The sequence below is a fragment of the Neophocaena asiaeorientalis genome, unplaced genomic scaffold (genome assembly GCF_003031525.2).
Source record: "Neophocaena asiaeorientalis asiaeorientalis breed wild unplaced genomic scaffold, Neophocaena_asiaeorientalis_V1.1 scaffold293, whole genome shotgun sequence".
Classification (NCBI taxonomy): domain Eukaryota; kingdom Metazoa; phylum Chordata; class Mammalia; order Artiodactyla; family Phocoenidae; genus Neophocaena; species Neophocaena asiaeorientalis.
The window spans coordinates 3,660,036-3,676,223 of NW_020173920.1; the positions used below are offsets into that span (position 1 = coordinate 3,660,036).

A 16,188-nucleotide genomic window follows, 5' to 3' on the forward strand; every position below is an offset into this window, starting at 1 on the left:
TAAGTTCATATAATTCCGGCTGATAGCAGAGTAACTTGATCTTCCAAATTATCCTGTGTTGCTATAAGTACATTTATCATTTCTTTCAGAGTTTTGTCATACTTTTAACTGATTATTTCTAAAATAACAAAATATTTTTACTTACTATTTCAAATATTCAAATTCGAGGCTATCTAAAAAATACTTCCTAGTTCTTTGATTTTATTTTAATGTATTATTCTTCTTTTGTTTTACTTTGGTTACAAGGGCAGTTGAAACCACTTGAGGGGTTTACATTCCCAGCCTGGATATTGGTGATACAAAAACATAAAATATCAGTGATGACTTATGTCTGCAGAATTCACAATAATAGTATTAACTACTATCTGTTAGGAGCCGAGTGTGTGCCCGTGTGCACTTTACATGTATTGCACTGAATACTTGAAACAATTCACAGTGATAAGAAGCAAGTTATCAGAGATTAAGTAACTTGCCTATACATGTAGCTAATTGATGATGGAATAGGGATTTGAACTCAGCACTGACTTCGAAGTATAAAAAGCCTATGACTTTAACACTGTGCCCTGCAGGTTCTGATGTGTGACATAATAAAATGAGAAAATATTCACTGTATAAGTACATTATAAGTTTGGATTTATTTTACTAATCTAGAGTAAAAATTTTGCTTTTGAGTTACGTTGTTTCAGCAATACATAGTTTAATTAGAAAATTTAAATACTTTTGAATTTTTCTTTTCCTTTCCTCACATCTAGATATTCAAGAATTTTATGAAGTGACCTTACTGGATAATCCAAAATGTATAGATCGTTCAAAGCAGTCTGAACCAGTGCAGCCTGTGAATACTTGGGAAATTTCCAGCCTTCCAAGCACTACTGTGACTTCAGAAACACTACCAAGTAGCCTTAGCCCTAGTGTAGAGGTAAGATAAAAAAACTTTTCCTTAAGCTGTTTTTCAGTGATCAATTAATTGGGGCTCCTAAGTTTTCTCATTTTATTAAAATGGATATTTTGTGGAAGTATCATTTATAATAGAATAAAAAGGATGGGATTAAAAATACTATTGAAAGGATAAGCTCAGAATTTCTGGTACCCCTGTCTTAAAATGTTGTGAATGGTTCAAGGTCTGAAATACTTGACTATTAAAGTACTACTTAAGTCTTACTTAGTATTATCAATGCTTCAGGCTTATTAATATTACTTAAAGTATATTACTTTATTAAAAATTACTTTGCACGCTAGACCTTAGTGAGGCCCCATCTGTGTAATAATTAGATGGAAACTACTTTGAAAAGATGGTTTTGCTCTGGTATTTTTTCTCAGAAAGCGGTTGCTACACAGATTCTCTGTTTATTGGCTTGAAGGATTGCATTTTTAAATCTCACTAGAGACTGATCAAGAAATCTTAAGGACAGCATTGGTTTCTCTATTTTTTTTGTAGCTAATTATTTCTTTGAGTTTTCATAACTGTTTTAGTAATGTTCTTTTTTTGTTGTGATCTACTGTTGCTGGTAGATATGACATAACAGAGATATGAAGCATTTTGTAATGAGGATTCTGTCTGAGGAACATTAGTCATTTGAAGGTGGTTGTCAGACTGACTTTGAATCAGGGAAAAGTAGTGGTAGGCAGCAACCAGACAGCCCTTTGGTAGTGAAACAGATTCTCAGTTTTCTCTTATATTAAATAACATAGAACTGTAGAATTTTAGAGCAGGAAGAATCAGAGAAACATTTGATCCCTCCCCTTCATCTTAAAGATGAGGAAACTGAGATCCAGAAGAAAAGGAATGACTTGACCCAGCTTATTTGGCTAATTTGGGCAAGTTTACCTTTGGATTTTAGGCATCTTAATACCCATTTCACAGTTCTCTTTACTAATCATAGTATGTCCTTGTATTTTTCTCTGGTTAGAGAATGTAGTGTTGTATTGCCTATGTATCTTCATTTTTCTCTTCTCTTATTTTCATCATCATTTTCTCTTAGATAGTTTCAGTTTCCATTCCCTTTAATTGATATATCATTTGCACTTATGTTAGTCCATTTCAGATAGATTTTTAAAATGTAAATCAGTAATACAGTTTCTATTTCACATTTACTGTGGTCCTAGGTTAAAAAATTTTAAGAAACATGTTAAATTTTAAGGGAATTGGCTTCTTATTTAATAACTTAATTATTTTTCTATTGTCTGATTTATGATGCTCAGCTATGATTATAAAGCATAGAGTTCTTGAAGTTGAGTTGTCTGTTTTTATAGGTGATTGTTTAGATAATGGCCTGATCATTGTAACCAGTAAATGTTCTTTAAGGTTAAATAAGTGGACAGTTCTGCAAGCTGCAAGTTAATTTCCATATAGATTTCAGTCTGAAAGATCAACTGTGTATTGAATTCCGTTAAGAATGGTATTGGAAACATTTCAACTTTTATAAAATTATGAGGCACTGGTACCTAGAATGCTTTTTGCATTGCTGGTTTCTGCATGTCCTGAAAGGTATATTATGGACATAATAAAGGTATCTAAAATTAAGAGGAGAATAAGACCTTTCAGACTGAAATATCAGATCTTATTAATTAGGAATGTGGAGGAGAAGGGAGTATGGTTACAAAATGTTGTTTAGGGCTTGTTGCATGGAAGATGCTGTAGTAATGTTTGAAATCTGTACCCATTCATGGGTGGACTTAGTAAAGGGAACATGGGGATATATCCATCAAGTCCTAGATTCTTAAAAAGAGAAAAATCTGAGCTAAGGTCAGTTAAGGGGAAGTACTGTTTTTCAGAGAGGACAGGATACCCTGAAGATGTTAGTCTGAAAGTGCAAATAGTTTTGAAACACACTGGTGGATGACAGTCATAAGACTTAAAAAAAAAGCTTGGAATATTTGGAGATTTGATTTCTTTTGAAGGAAAGTATGTTCCTCTATTATCCATTCATTTATGCTTCATTTGGACAGAAAACTTGGCTAAGTGACCTTTAACTTGATCTCTCATTTCAATTCCTGCTTTAAGCTCTTAGGGGCACAGTGTTTGGGACTGAAAAGAGAGTTGGATAATTTAATTCACCTCAAGTGTTTTACAGTTGAAGAGAATCCACTGACTCAAAACAAATGCAAAAAAAGTTTTTATTGGACTATAACTTGAAAAAAATTAAAATCATGAAAATATTTTGTCTTGTACAAAAAAATTAGATTATTATTACACTGTGCACTAATTTTTGGATTAAAAAGTAAGGTAATCTTTTTCTGACAAAATTGCTTGCAACATGATCTTGTCTCTTTCACTTTATGTTCACTTTTGCAGGACTATCTTAAAGAGAGTTATTGTTGCAGAAGTTATTTGAGATTGATCAATTTCCACCAGGGCTTGCCTCTCTTATTCTCTTAAAGTAAAAATCTTTGTCTTGTAAAGCATCTATCCACTTTTCTTTCTTGTCTTTTTTTTTTTTTTTAACAGTTGGTAACTGATCTAACTCTTGCCAGATTCCCATTTGTCAGTTAATATGTGGCCTTGTGACTGTGTTTCTTCTATTTCTTCTGATGTAGTAAAATGGAAATTAATACCATTTTTGTGTGTGTGTGTGTGGTACGTGGGCCTCTCATTGTTGTGGCCTCTCCTGTTGCGGAGCACAGGCTCAGCGGCCATGGCTCACGGGCCCAGCCGCTCCGCGGCATGTGGGATCTTCCTGGACCAGGGCACGAACCCGTGTCCCCTGCATCGGCAGGTGGACTCTCAACCACTGCGCCACCAGGGAACCCAATACCATTTAATTTTAAAGTGACATAATTAGTATTCCATTTAGTTATAACTTTTTTTGGTTTTGGTATGTCTTTTACTTTGAACATATGTCTAGTGAGACGTTTGCATATGTTTGCTTAATATTAATGATTGTGGGTAATGGGGATTTTGTTTTGTTTAGTACTTCTCTGTTACTTTTTAAAAATAATGAGCATGTGTCATTTTTATAAAAACAAATCTATTCTAAAATAAGAACAATTACTTTTAGAGATTGTAAAGAAGAATATATGAAAGGAAGCAAAATGCAAGAGTAGGAGAAATTGTTTGATTTAAGGAGAAATTCCAACAAAGAAGGATGCACTATTCTATCTTAGTTCTTTGGGGCTGCTATAACAGAATACCATAGACTAAGTGGCTTATAAACAACACAGATTTATTCCTCACAGTTCTGGAGGCTGGGAAGTCTAAGATCAGGTCACTAATAGATTCACTGTCTAGTGAGATCTCACTTCCTGGTTCATTGATGGCCATCTTCTTGCTATGTCCTTATCATTGAGGAAGGTGTGAGGAAGCTTTCTGGGGTCTCTTTTATAAAGGCATTAATGCCATTCACAAAAGCTCCACTCTCAAGACCTAATCACTTCCCAAAGGCCCCATTTCTTAATATTGGGTTGGCCAAAAAGTTCACTCAGTTTTGTCTGTAAGATGGCTCTATTAGTGCTTAGTTGCCTTTAACTTCATTTGAAAAAAATTTTGTTAGATTGTATTGTGACAGCTGTCATATCAGCGTACATTTAAAAAAAACTTATCAGAATTGGTGAATTTTTGTGTAGCCATTTTAATATTGAAGATCGAAGAAAAAAGCAACATTTTTGGCATATTATGCTTTATTATTTCAAGAAAGGTAAAAACACAACTGAAACACAAAAAAAGATTTGTGCAGTATATGGAGAAGGTGCTGTGACTAATTGAATGTGTCAAAAGTAATTTGCAAAGTTCTGTGCTAGAGATTTCTCGCTGGACAGTTCTTCACAGTCGGGTAGACTAGTTGAAGTTGATAGTCATCAAATTGAGACATTAAGTGAGAACAATCAACATTATACCACACGGGAGATAGCTGATATACTCAAAATATCCAAATGAAGCGTTGAAAATCATTTGCACCAGCTTGGTTATGTTCATTGCTTTGATGTTTGGGTTGCACGTAAGTTAAGTGAAAAAAACCTTCTTAACAGTGTTCCTGCATGTGATTCTCTATTTAAACGTAATGAAACGTTCCATTTTTAAAACAAATTGTGACGGGCAATGAAAAGTGGATACTGTACAATAATGTGGAACGGAAGAGATGGTGGGGCAAGCAAAATGAACCGCCACCAACCACACCAAAGGCTGGTCTTCATGCAAAGGAGGTGATGTAGTGTATATGGTGGGATTGGAAGGGAGTCCTCTATTATGAGATCCTTCTGGAAAACCAAACGTTTAATTCCAACAAGTACTGCTCCCAATTAGACTAACTGAAAGCAGCACTCGATGAAAAGCTTCCGGAATTAGTCAACAGAAAACGCATAATCTTCCATCAGGGTGACCGCATGTTTCTTTGATGACCAGGCAAAAATTGTTACAGCTTGGCTGGGAAGATCTGATTCATCTGCCGTATTCACCAGGCATTGCACCTTAGGATTTCCATTTATTTCAGTCTTTACAAAATTCCCTTAATGGGAAAAACTTCAGTTCCCTGGAAGACTGTAAAAGGCACCTGGAAGAGTTCTTTGCTCAAAAAGATAAAATGTTTTGGGAAGATGGAATTATGAAGTTGCCTGAAAAATGGCAGAAGGTAGTGGAACAAAACAGTGAGTACATTGTTCAATAAAATTCTTGGTGAAAATGAAAAATATGTCTTTCATTTTTACTTATAACCGAAGGAACTTTTTGGCCACTCCAATACTGTCACGTTGGGGGTTAGAATTTCAACCTGTGAATTTGGAGGGGGACACAAACATTTAGTCTGTGGCAGTCCTATTCCTGATGATACAGTACGTTTCAAATGGATCAAAAGGTTAAAAAGAAATGAAACCATAAAAATAAACTTTTCAGTCTTTTTTGGATAGAGGGAAAGCTTTTCTGAGCACAACAAAGAAAACCTTGAAAAATTCAAAGAAAAGGTTAAGAATACTGACTGTAGAATTTCTTTGTGGATTTTACAAAGTTTGTTTGAACTTTGATTATAGAATTTCTGTATCTTAAAAGATACAATGAACAAATAAGAAATGTTACACTGGGAAAAAAATTTGTCACATTTATAAAAAGGAACTAATTTCTAACCCTTTTAACTCAAGAAACCTCTTACCGATCAATAAGAAGGAAAAAGGCAAATTCAATAGGGTAGTGACCAAAGGACATGAACGGGCAGTTTGGAGAAAAAGAAATACAAATGGGCCAATAAGCCTATGAAGAGATGTTCAATGTAACTTTAAAAAATGCAAATTAAATTGACAGAATATTTTTAACTAACTTGATTGTCAAAGATTAATTAAACGTGAGGAAGCAGAAACTCTTATTCTGTTGGTAGGAGAATACAGTGGTGCAGCAGTTTTGAAAGACAGCCTGACAGTATATATTCATATCCTTTGATCCAGTATATGTCACAGATGTACTCTCATAAATTATTAATATATATTAAAAAATATATGCCTGCTCATTGCAGTATTATTTGTAATATTAATAAAAACCAAAACAATCTAAATGATTATCAGTAAGAAACTGGATAAACATAATATCATACAGCCACTTAATGTAATATAAAATAGCAGGCATAAAAATATAGTCTCTATATCTACTGTATGTTATTAAATGATTGAAAGCAGGTTGCAGATCAGAAGATATAGTATGATTCTGTGAAAAAAGAAAGTATTAATTTAGGTAGGTTAAGAATACCCACTTTCAGTAACGTACTCTCGTTTTCAGTTGTCCCTGCTATCTCTAGGTCTCCTGTATCAGATGGGGACTGATGGAACTCCTTCTGAGTTCATCTTTATGGGAGGGAAATTATCTGACTCAGTGGTATAGGGAGGATATCTATTTTCCCCTTCTCTTTGACCTTGTATTTAATGCTTTAAAGTAATCCATCTGCTTTAATTTAAGTAGAGTTAGGAGACAGTTGAAGTGTATATTCAGCCTGCACGGTTTAATCTGAAGTCCTCTAAATACTAACTTTAAAAAATTTATTGAAGTTCTTTGTAATATTCATATATAAAGGTCCACAAATTATAAATGTACAGCTTGATGAATTACTGCATTGTGAATACATCAGGCCATGGGAAAAAAATGAAATGACTGCTAACGGATTCTGTAATTAGATAGTGATGATCGTTGCACAACTCTGTGAATATACTAAAAACCAGTGAATAGTATACCTTATAATTTGGTGAATTTTGTGGTATGTCCGTTAAATCTCAATTAAAAAAAAAAGTACCAATACCCCCAAAATCTCCCTTGTACCTTTCCTATTCACTACCTAATCCCTTTTCCTCAAAGGACCATCCTGATTTCTAACACCATTGTGTTGGTGTTTTTTGCCTCTTTTAAAACTATATTAACACATTTATACAGTATGTACTCTAGCTTCTTGTGTCTAGCTTTTTTCTTTACATTTGTGAATTTCTTCCATGATTTGAAGTTTTTTCATTATTACTGCTGTATAATATTCCATTGTATGATACACCACACTATATTTATCCATTCTATTGATGGTGGATATTTTACTTGTTTCCAGTTTTGGGTTAGTGCTGCTTTGAATATTCTTTTACAGTTATTTCTGCCATAGTATAATGTTTAAGTTCTTAAAAATCATCATACTATGCAAAGGTGTGCAGTGAAAACCACAGGGCTTATGTTTTGAGAAAGTAGGGGACTCAAAACTTAAAACTTGGTGAGTGCTACATTTAAAAAAGGTAAGAACCTAATAGAAATGGCAGCACAGTTTCACACATGTTAAGTGACTAAGAAATGCATAATATTACAATAAATATGACATTTTACCTTGAAAAAAATCTTGTTTGCTATGGGAGTGTGTGTTCGGGTTGCAACTTGTGAGTTACTGTGAAGTGCTGGCAGGGAAAATTATCTGAAAGTGGATGAAAAGTTATAACACCAGATATGGATGAGTGTGACTCGTAACACTCAAACTAAAGCCTTGAAATATGTGCATTTTATGTATTCCTATGTGGCTCATTTCTTCGGGGTTCAGTTTTCTGCCCTTACCTAGTGTTTCTCATAGATATGATTGAGCATAAGCAAACATGAAATTTGTGCTTTGTTCATACTGTTTCCTAATATATCAGTTGTGTTGGAACAAATTTGCATTTTCAGAACAACATTATAGCAGAACTGAGTGTGTATGTTTTTTGGGCACCTGTGTATGCATTTCTGTTGGGTATATACCCAATTATGAAAATGATACATTTAGTTTTAGAACATAATGGAAACTGTTTTGCAGAGTGATTATGCCTGTTTTTATAATTACCACCAGTATGTGCAAGTTTCATTTGTTTCGCATAATTGTGAACACTTGTTATTGTCAGTCTTTTTATTAATAATTTCAACCATTCCATTAGGTGTGTACTGGTACTTCATATTGTTGTATTTGTACTTATCATTAACAAGATTAACAATTAACAAATACCATTTCATATATTTATTGTTCATTTTGCTATCTTTTTGAAGTGTCCAAGTTTTTAACACTTTTTTTGTTGCTTTACATCTTCTGTCTTATTGATTTGTAGGAGGTCTATCTGGATATGATTCTTTTGTCAGGTATATGTGTAATGTATATTTTTTCCCACTCTGAAGCATGCTTTTCTTAGTGAAGTCTTTTAATGATCAAGATTTCTTAAATTTAATATAGTCCAATTTGTGTTTAATGCTTTTTGTGCCTACTGAAGTGTTTTCCAACACCTAGGTGATAAAGATACTCTACTATATTATTTGTCAGAAGCTTTTATTTTGCTTTTCACGTTTACATCTAATTTGTGCTGCAGTTTGCAAATTTTCACATGAATCAGCATTCCACTGTGTCTCCATTCTTACCACTCTGGTCTAAACCACCCTGATTTTTTGCCTAGATTTTTGGCCTGTCTGCATTCACACTTTCCCCTTTTGAATTTATGGCCAGTTTGCTTCCAAGATTATCTTTATAAAATGCAAATTATGTTATTACCTTTCATTGGTTTTCCATTTCTCTCAGAGTGAAGTAGGAAATCCCTCATGAGACTCAGAAATCCTGAGTTATTTGGCCACTGCCTGTTTCTCCACTCATCTTTTAGAGTGCTTTCCTTCTTTGGTCACTGGTTCCTCTTAGCTTGGGGTCCCCACATAATGTTCCCTCTGCGAGAAGATTCTTATTTCTTTTGCCAACTCCTGCTCATTTTTAGCATTTTATTTTAAATGTCAAATACTGAGCACGTATTGTATATCATGCATTTATCTAGTGTGTTAGAAGGTGATAAGTGATGTGAGAGGAAAAAAGGTAGAGCAGATTAAGGGGAGCAGGGATGCCAGATGGGGGGTGTGCTTTGCAGTTTTAAGTAGGGTATTTATGATGGGCCTTGTTGAAGTGATACTTGTACAAAGAATTGGAAGTTGATGCAGCTATTTGGGGGATAACCACTGCAAAGACTAAGGCAAGAAGAAGGCTAGAATATATGAGAAATAGCAAGATGGCCAGTATGGCTAGAGCAGAGTGAGAAAGGGAGAGAGTAATGGGAGATGAGGTCAGAGGGTAAGACGGGGGCAGATCTTGTGAAGCTTTTGCAGTTTTGGAGCAGAGGAGTGACATCATTTAACCTAACCTTTAAAAGGATCATTCAGGCTATTTTGTTGAAAATATACTGTAGTAAGGGTAGAAGCAGGAGACCTGTTAGGAATCTGTTTAAGTAGTCCAGTTAAGGATGGATATAGGCTTGAACCAAAGTGTGATAATGGAGGTGCTAAACGGCTGAATTATGAGATATTTTGAGTGTAGATCTCAAGGATTCGAGGACAGTTTGGAAATGGGTTGTAAGAGTCAGAGATCACTACAAGAGAGTCAAGGATCACTACAAGGTCACTTCCTGATAGAAGGCTTCTTTTACCTCTCAGATTGCCAGAGCTCCTATTATAGCACTTTCTACCTCTACTTGATAGTGTTCATTACTGTCGTAATTAAATGCTCCAATGTACATTATTTTGTATGTATTTTAGTCTCTCTACCTGAGTGTAAGTACCTGAAGTTAGGGACTGCCTTATTTACTGAAATATATTAGTATTTGCACGTAGTAGTTGTTCAGTAAATGTTTTTTGAATGAAGTGAGAACTGTGGTTCTTTCCATATTATAGTTGAGTAATAGGCTAAAGGTGATTATATTTTTTTCTTTTTATCATAAAACATTTCCAAGTACAGTAAAATTGAAAGAATAGACCAACAAACATCCATATAGAGTCAACAGTTACTAATATTTTTTAGTATTTGCCTTTTCTCTATATGTGTATTTGGGGAAACTATTTGAAAATCAGGCGCAGACATCATGCACTTAAACTGTAAAAACTTTAGCACATATCTCCTATGAGTAAGAATAGTCAGACATTCTCCTGTGTAACCTTAGAACTATTATCACACCTAAGAAAGTTAATAATTATTAAATTTTCTCTCCAATCCATGCAGTCATTTCTGATCTATCTTTTAGGACTTTTAAAAAAGTCAGAATCCAGTTAAGATTCATGTACTGCATTTGAACATTAAGTCTCTGCTATTATCTGGATTTCCCTACTAACAGAACTTGAGGCAGAGGGCTAATGTGCTATTATGTACTTTATTTAGGGAGTTCATTCACTGCTAGGAAGCACAAGTGAGGGAAAAGTTGAATAAGCTGGAAATAAGGGGAAACTAATACAGGAATGCTTCCTGCCACTAAGTGAGACTGATTGCTGGATCCTGGGTATTGCATCTATGAGAAGCCATATATACTGCATCCGAGGAGGGAAAGGGCAAGAATTTATCTACTGGCTTCTAGTGAGCAAGAATTCCCCTGCACTTCAGGGTTGTGGATTTGTGGGTGCAGGGCATATGGTATTTGGTTTTGTGCTTTGCAGGAAAGCCCCAAATGAGGAGGTGAGAGGATGAGATGTGGACAGCAGGCCAGAGGCACAAGGTGTTGCTAGGGCTGCTCAGGGTGGAAAGCAAATGTGAAGACCTGGGAGCAGGCATTGAAATGAGTCGGGAGGGCACATATCAAATCTGGTTCATTGTCTTTACTCTCTTACAATCTAGAGGAATGGCCTCCCCATCTTTTTTTTCCCACTCTTAAAATGACTGACTTTTTGTAGAGACCATGCCAGTTGTCTTATAGAATAATACCCATTGTGTATTTGTTTAGTAGTCTGTTCATGTTGTTTAAGTCATTCCACTAAGTCTTATATTTCTGATAACAGGAAGTTAGATGTCAAGGTTGATAAGACTCATTTTTGCTAAGCAGACTTCATAGTGATATATGGCACTTCATGTTGCATCGCAGCAGGAAGCACACAATATCAAGTTGTTGTGCTTTTGATGATAAGTATGATTACTTAAAGGTGGTGACCTCCAAGTCCTCCTTGCATAGTTATGTTTTTCTCTTTGTAGTTATTAAGTATCTATGGGGGTAGTACTTTAGCACCTTGTATTGAGTGAATATTTACCTGATTCACCCATTAATGATCCTTGCCTGAATCACATTCCATTAGAGGTTTCAAAATGTTGCTTTTCCCTTCTAATTTTATCATTCTATTTATATTTATTAGTTGGTATTCTTCTGTAAAAAGTACTTATCTCCATCAGCTAGGGATGAAACTTTGTTTCTCCTAGAAAGATAGGGTAAAGCTTATATTTTCTGTGTGCGCGATGATCCCCTGCAAGAGTGACTGATAAGTTTCCCCCCTTTTTCTTGCTCTTTAAAAAAAAATGTCACTATGGACTGAAGGATTTTATTTAGTGTTTACAATCCATTTCAGTTATTATTCTTTGGATACTCAGATTACTCCAAATTTGGGGGATCTCTTGAAGAGATCCCTCCATGTCCTCTTGACATGAGGTCATTAGTCTTTCAGCATGTCCTTGCATGCTGGCACAGTTTTCCCAAGTTCATTTTGAAGTTTCACTGCCCCAGAACTAGAATCAGCCAGGAATAATGCCTTATTGTATTAATTTTTAAAACTGATACATTATGTTCTTCCTTTCTTAAAAAATGTTCACGTGTTCCGTAGGAAAGGATTATAAAAATAATTTTATTATTTTCAAATTGCATAGTTTTAAAGGGCACCTTCACACACATTTTATTTTGAGATGTTATAGGACCATGGATTCTTGGTATAGTCTCCTAATATATATGAGGTAAGCCGGATTTTGGTCTTTAGTACTTGGAGCTGATACTAACTTTAGAATTCAGCAAACTGTAGTTCAGGGATGTTGTGACTGCCCAAACTTACGTTATTATCATGTAGAAAACCTGAGATTAGAACTCAAAACTTCAGGCTTCAAAGGCAGATGTTTCTGTCTTAACTTTATTTAATAACTTTCTTGGTAATTGGATTTGTTACCTAGACAAATGAAAATGCCACAATAAAGTTAATAAAATAAGAGAAAGAGCTAGTAATTTTAATAGAGATAGAAACATAACAGGCGAGTTTGTAGGAAAAAAATAGGAGATATTTAACATAAGAAAGTGAAATCCCTCTCTGCAACAGTGGCTGCTGAAAATGGTTTGGTATATATATTCCAACTGGAATGTCTGTACTTTACCTATCCTGCATGGCCCAGCTCAGAAACCTTCCATGTGAGGTCTTCACTCATCTTTTCTCCGAAACGAATCCCTATAGCACTTTGTACTTTTCTTATAGGACTTATATTTTACTGTTATTTTGGACCTTTTTTCAATTTCTCTCTTGTAAAAAATTTGTTATTTTGAAAAAAATGTTTATCTACAGAAAACTTACAAGAATAGTAAAATTGCCATTTTGTCACATTTGCTTGCTCTCTGTACACATACACACTTTTTAATTTTATTCTTGCTGACCCATTTGAGAGCAAATTGCAGACATCATGATCTTTTACCCTTAAATGCTTCAGCACGTATCTCCTATGAACGAGGATATTTTCCTTAAAAAATTTATTTTATTTTATATGAACATTTCTAAAAACATCTAGTATACAATTATCAGACTGAGAAAATTTTAAATTGATACAATGCTATTATCTACACAGTGCTATTATCAGTCCATATTCAAATTCAGTACTTTTGGTACCATCTATCTTAAAATTGTATATCCCTAATGCAGACCTCCACTTCAGTTCTTACTATGGACTTTAGAAGACAGCTGACCAAATTTTATAGCACAGCTTCATAATTTTTCACAGTTTTGAATTGCTGTTGACAATCCTTTATATTGGTGGTCAGTTCTTTTTCCTGTTTCCTTTATCAGTGTTCTCAAGGTTTTCATCCTTCTCCCTAATGTTTATTTCTCTAACAGAATGTCTCTGTCTCTCAGATAATACATCCCAGAGACACTAGTTTGAACTCCCTCTCTGTACCACCAGATTTACAGTGCTGTCTCATTTAATTCCAGTTTTTAAGTGGTGTGTTACGAAGAAAATAAAATGTACAAAATTTGAAATAATGCACAACCCTTATGCAAAAACCCTGTAATTGAAAAATTTCATCAAGACCAAAACTGACAAGTCTGTGTACTAAGTGAGTTGTACATTAAATGTTTCTGCAAGTGATTTTGATGACTACTATGCTGTTATTTTACATTCACTATTATGTACTTTTTATATTTTTATGTTTATATCTCTGACAGTCTTATCGCAGTGTTTAAATGGTAGTTGCCAGTTCTAGAACTGAAGGACATACCCCTAAATCAATAACTTTGAAATGGAAGTGAAATACAATAAAATGTTATGAGAAAAGTGAAACAACTACCATATTATGCCAAGCTGTTAATCTAGGAGAAAACTTGGCAAAATGTTATAGTTACTAAGAAAATAAAAATCTCTGTTAAAGCTTAAGTATGCCACAGTGGTTATAGATTTATGTGCTGCAAGAAGGCATCCCCGATTAGTTTTAACTTACGAGTTTTGATTATAAGGCATTTTCAGTAACTCATTTAAATAATTTTGATTGTTATATATCCATATCTGCATCTGTTACTATCATCAGTACTAGAGCATTGATATCTTCTCATATGCTCTTAAACCCTCCCCTTTCTGTTTCTTCAGATGTGAAAAATATGGGGATCTTGAGTTGGAATAGAATGCATATATAATTTTTCCCAGTAAAATGTATGGAAATTAAAAAAAAATACTCTCCCTCTTAGTTTGGATTACCCAAGTAATACATACTTACTGCAAAAATTCCTAACTTTTAAGAAAAATATGTTTTCAATTATGTGAAAGTCACTGTCTCAAGTAAATATTAACAGCTTCTGTTGTGCTCTTGATCCTTTTATCTTTGGAATCTCATTCTCTGCACTCCTCATGTAATAGCTATAACCTCTTCCTCTCTCTTGGACCTTTGTTCCCTTCTTCCCTTTATCCTATAAATATGTTCAAAGATTCCATTAAAAGAAACCAGACAAACAGGAAAAAGTTCTTCTCAGTAGGACCTCTATAGTATTCCTTCTCTTCCTAGCTAAGCTTCTTGAAAAAAGTAGTTTACATTTATTCTGTCCTTCTCTCTCATTCCCAATATACTGTAACCTGGCTTCTGATGCTTCTTTTCCACAGGAATTGCTCTTTTTCAGTTATTTACTTAAAAAGAAAAAACTCTCTGATTACAAAGATAATTCAGGCATATCTTAAAACATACATATACAGAGAAATGTACATTGTTGAAAATTAGTCTTTTTTTAAATATTCTTTCACTGAGACAACCACCATTAACCATTTGGTATGTGTTTATTCAGTTAATCCTATATGTTAATGAATATATTGTTTAGCTCATATATATATTTAAAATGAAAGCCATATATGTATCATTCTGTAAATTTCTTTCCGTGTCTGTATTTAGGTCTGTTGCATTATATTGTATAATGTAGGGCGGATTGTTTAATTTCTCTTCTTTTAGTTTCATCATCTGTAAAGTGGAAATGAAAACAGAACTCACTTCCTTTGGTGCCTTTAAGTATGAAATGGGATAATTTATATAAAACTTACATCAGAGTCTGACACACATATTAAGTGCTCAGTAAATGGTAGATTTATAAAATAATCTTTTTATTTATGTTAAAATGTTGCATACTCAGTAATTTATCAATGTAGCAAAGGATAAAGAACATAAATCCCTTTTCCATGTCATTTTAGCCCTTTACCTTCCCTGATTTTTCTTCATGTCATTTGCTACAATCTGCTTTCTCTTTTTGCAATTTTTTTGTCTTCTTGGCAACTGTCTTGTTGGATTGTCTTCTTTTTGTGTAAGCATTATTAGAAAAAAAAGATCTTTGTTATACAGAAACCAAAGAGAATATTTTGACTCTCCATGTACCTATTACCTAGCTTAAGGTAACTTAAAATGTTACATAGTTGAAGATCCTTTATTTTCCACCCTGATTTCCTTCTCTGCCTCATCCCCCAGAATTAACCACTGTCCTGAGTTTGGTGCTTATCATTCCCATATACTTTACGTTGTTACAATTTTCTTCATGCCTTTGGGATTTGTTGAGTTTCTTGGATCTGTGGGTTTATAATTTTCACCAAATATGGAAAATTTTTTCTCCATTATTTCAGTAATATTTTTTCTGTTCCCTCTCCTTTGTTTTAGGGACTCTAAATACATGTTTATTGGGTTGATTGAATTTGTCCCATAGCTCACTGATGTGATTCATTTTTTTTCTTTCTTTCTCTATGTGTTATATTTTGGACAGTTTCTATTGCTGTGTTGATTCAGTTCATTAATTTTCTGAAGTATTGAATCTGCTGTTAATCTCATTTAATCAGTTTTTCTTTTCAGACATTTAAATTTTTATCTCTAGAAGTTTGATTTGGTTCCTTTTTTATTTTCTGTCTCATTAACATGCTCATGCTTTCCTCTGTTTTCATGGATATATGGCATAAATTTATAACAGTTTTTAAAATGTCCTTGGGTACTACTTCTATCATCTGTCATTTTGGGGTGGGTTTTTTTGTTTGTTTTTATTGAAGTATAGTTGAATTACAGTCTTGTGTTTCAGGTGTACAGCATAGTGATTCAGTTTTTTTGCAGATTATATTTTATTATAGGTTATTATAAAATATTGGGTATAATGTCCTGTGCTATACAGATAAATTCTTGTTGCTTATCTATTTTATGTTTAGTAGTTTGTATCTGTTAATCCCATACCCCTAATTTGTCCCTCCCCCACTGCCTCCCCCTTTGGTAACCATAAGTTTGTTTTCTATGTCTGTGGGTCTGTTT

At 34.1% G+C, this 16,188-nt stretch overlaps 1 protein-coding gene across 5 annotated transcripts in view; it reads left to right on the forward strand.

The window, feature by feature from the left end:
- Nucleotides 1-16,188, forward strand: part of DLG1 (discs large MAGUK scaffold protein 1) — a 280,091-nt gene that overhangs the window by 17,750 nt on the left and 246,153 nt on the right. For all 5 annotated transcript variants that reach the window (XM_024752078.1, XM_024752079.1, XM_024752080.1 and 2 more), the window contains exon 4: nucleotides 753-919. In XM_024752078.1, coding sequence (XP_024607846.1) covers nucleotides 753-919 — 167 coding nt within the window. The remainder of the gene's footprint in view (nucleotides 1-752; nucleotides 920-16,188) is intronic.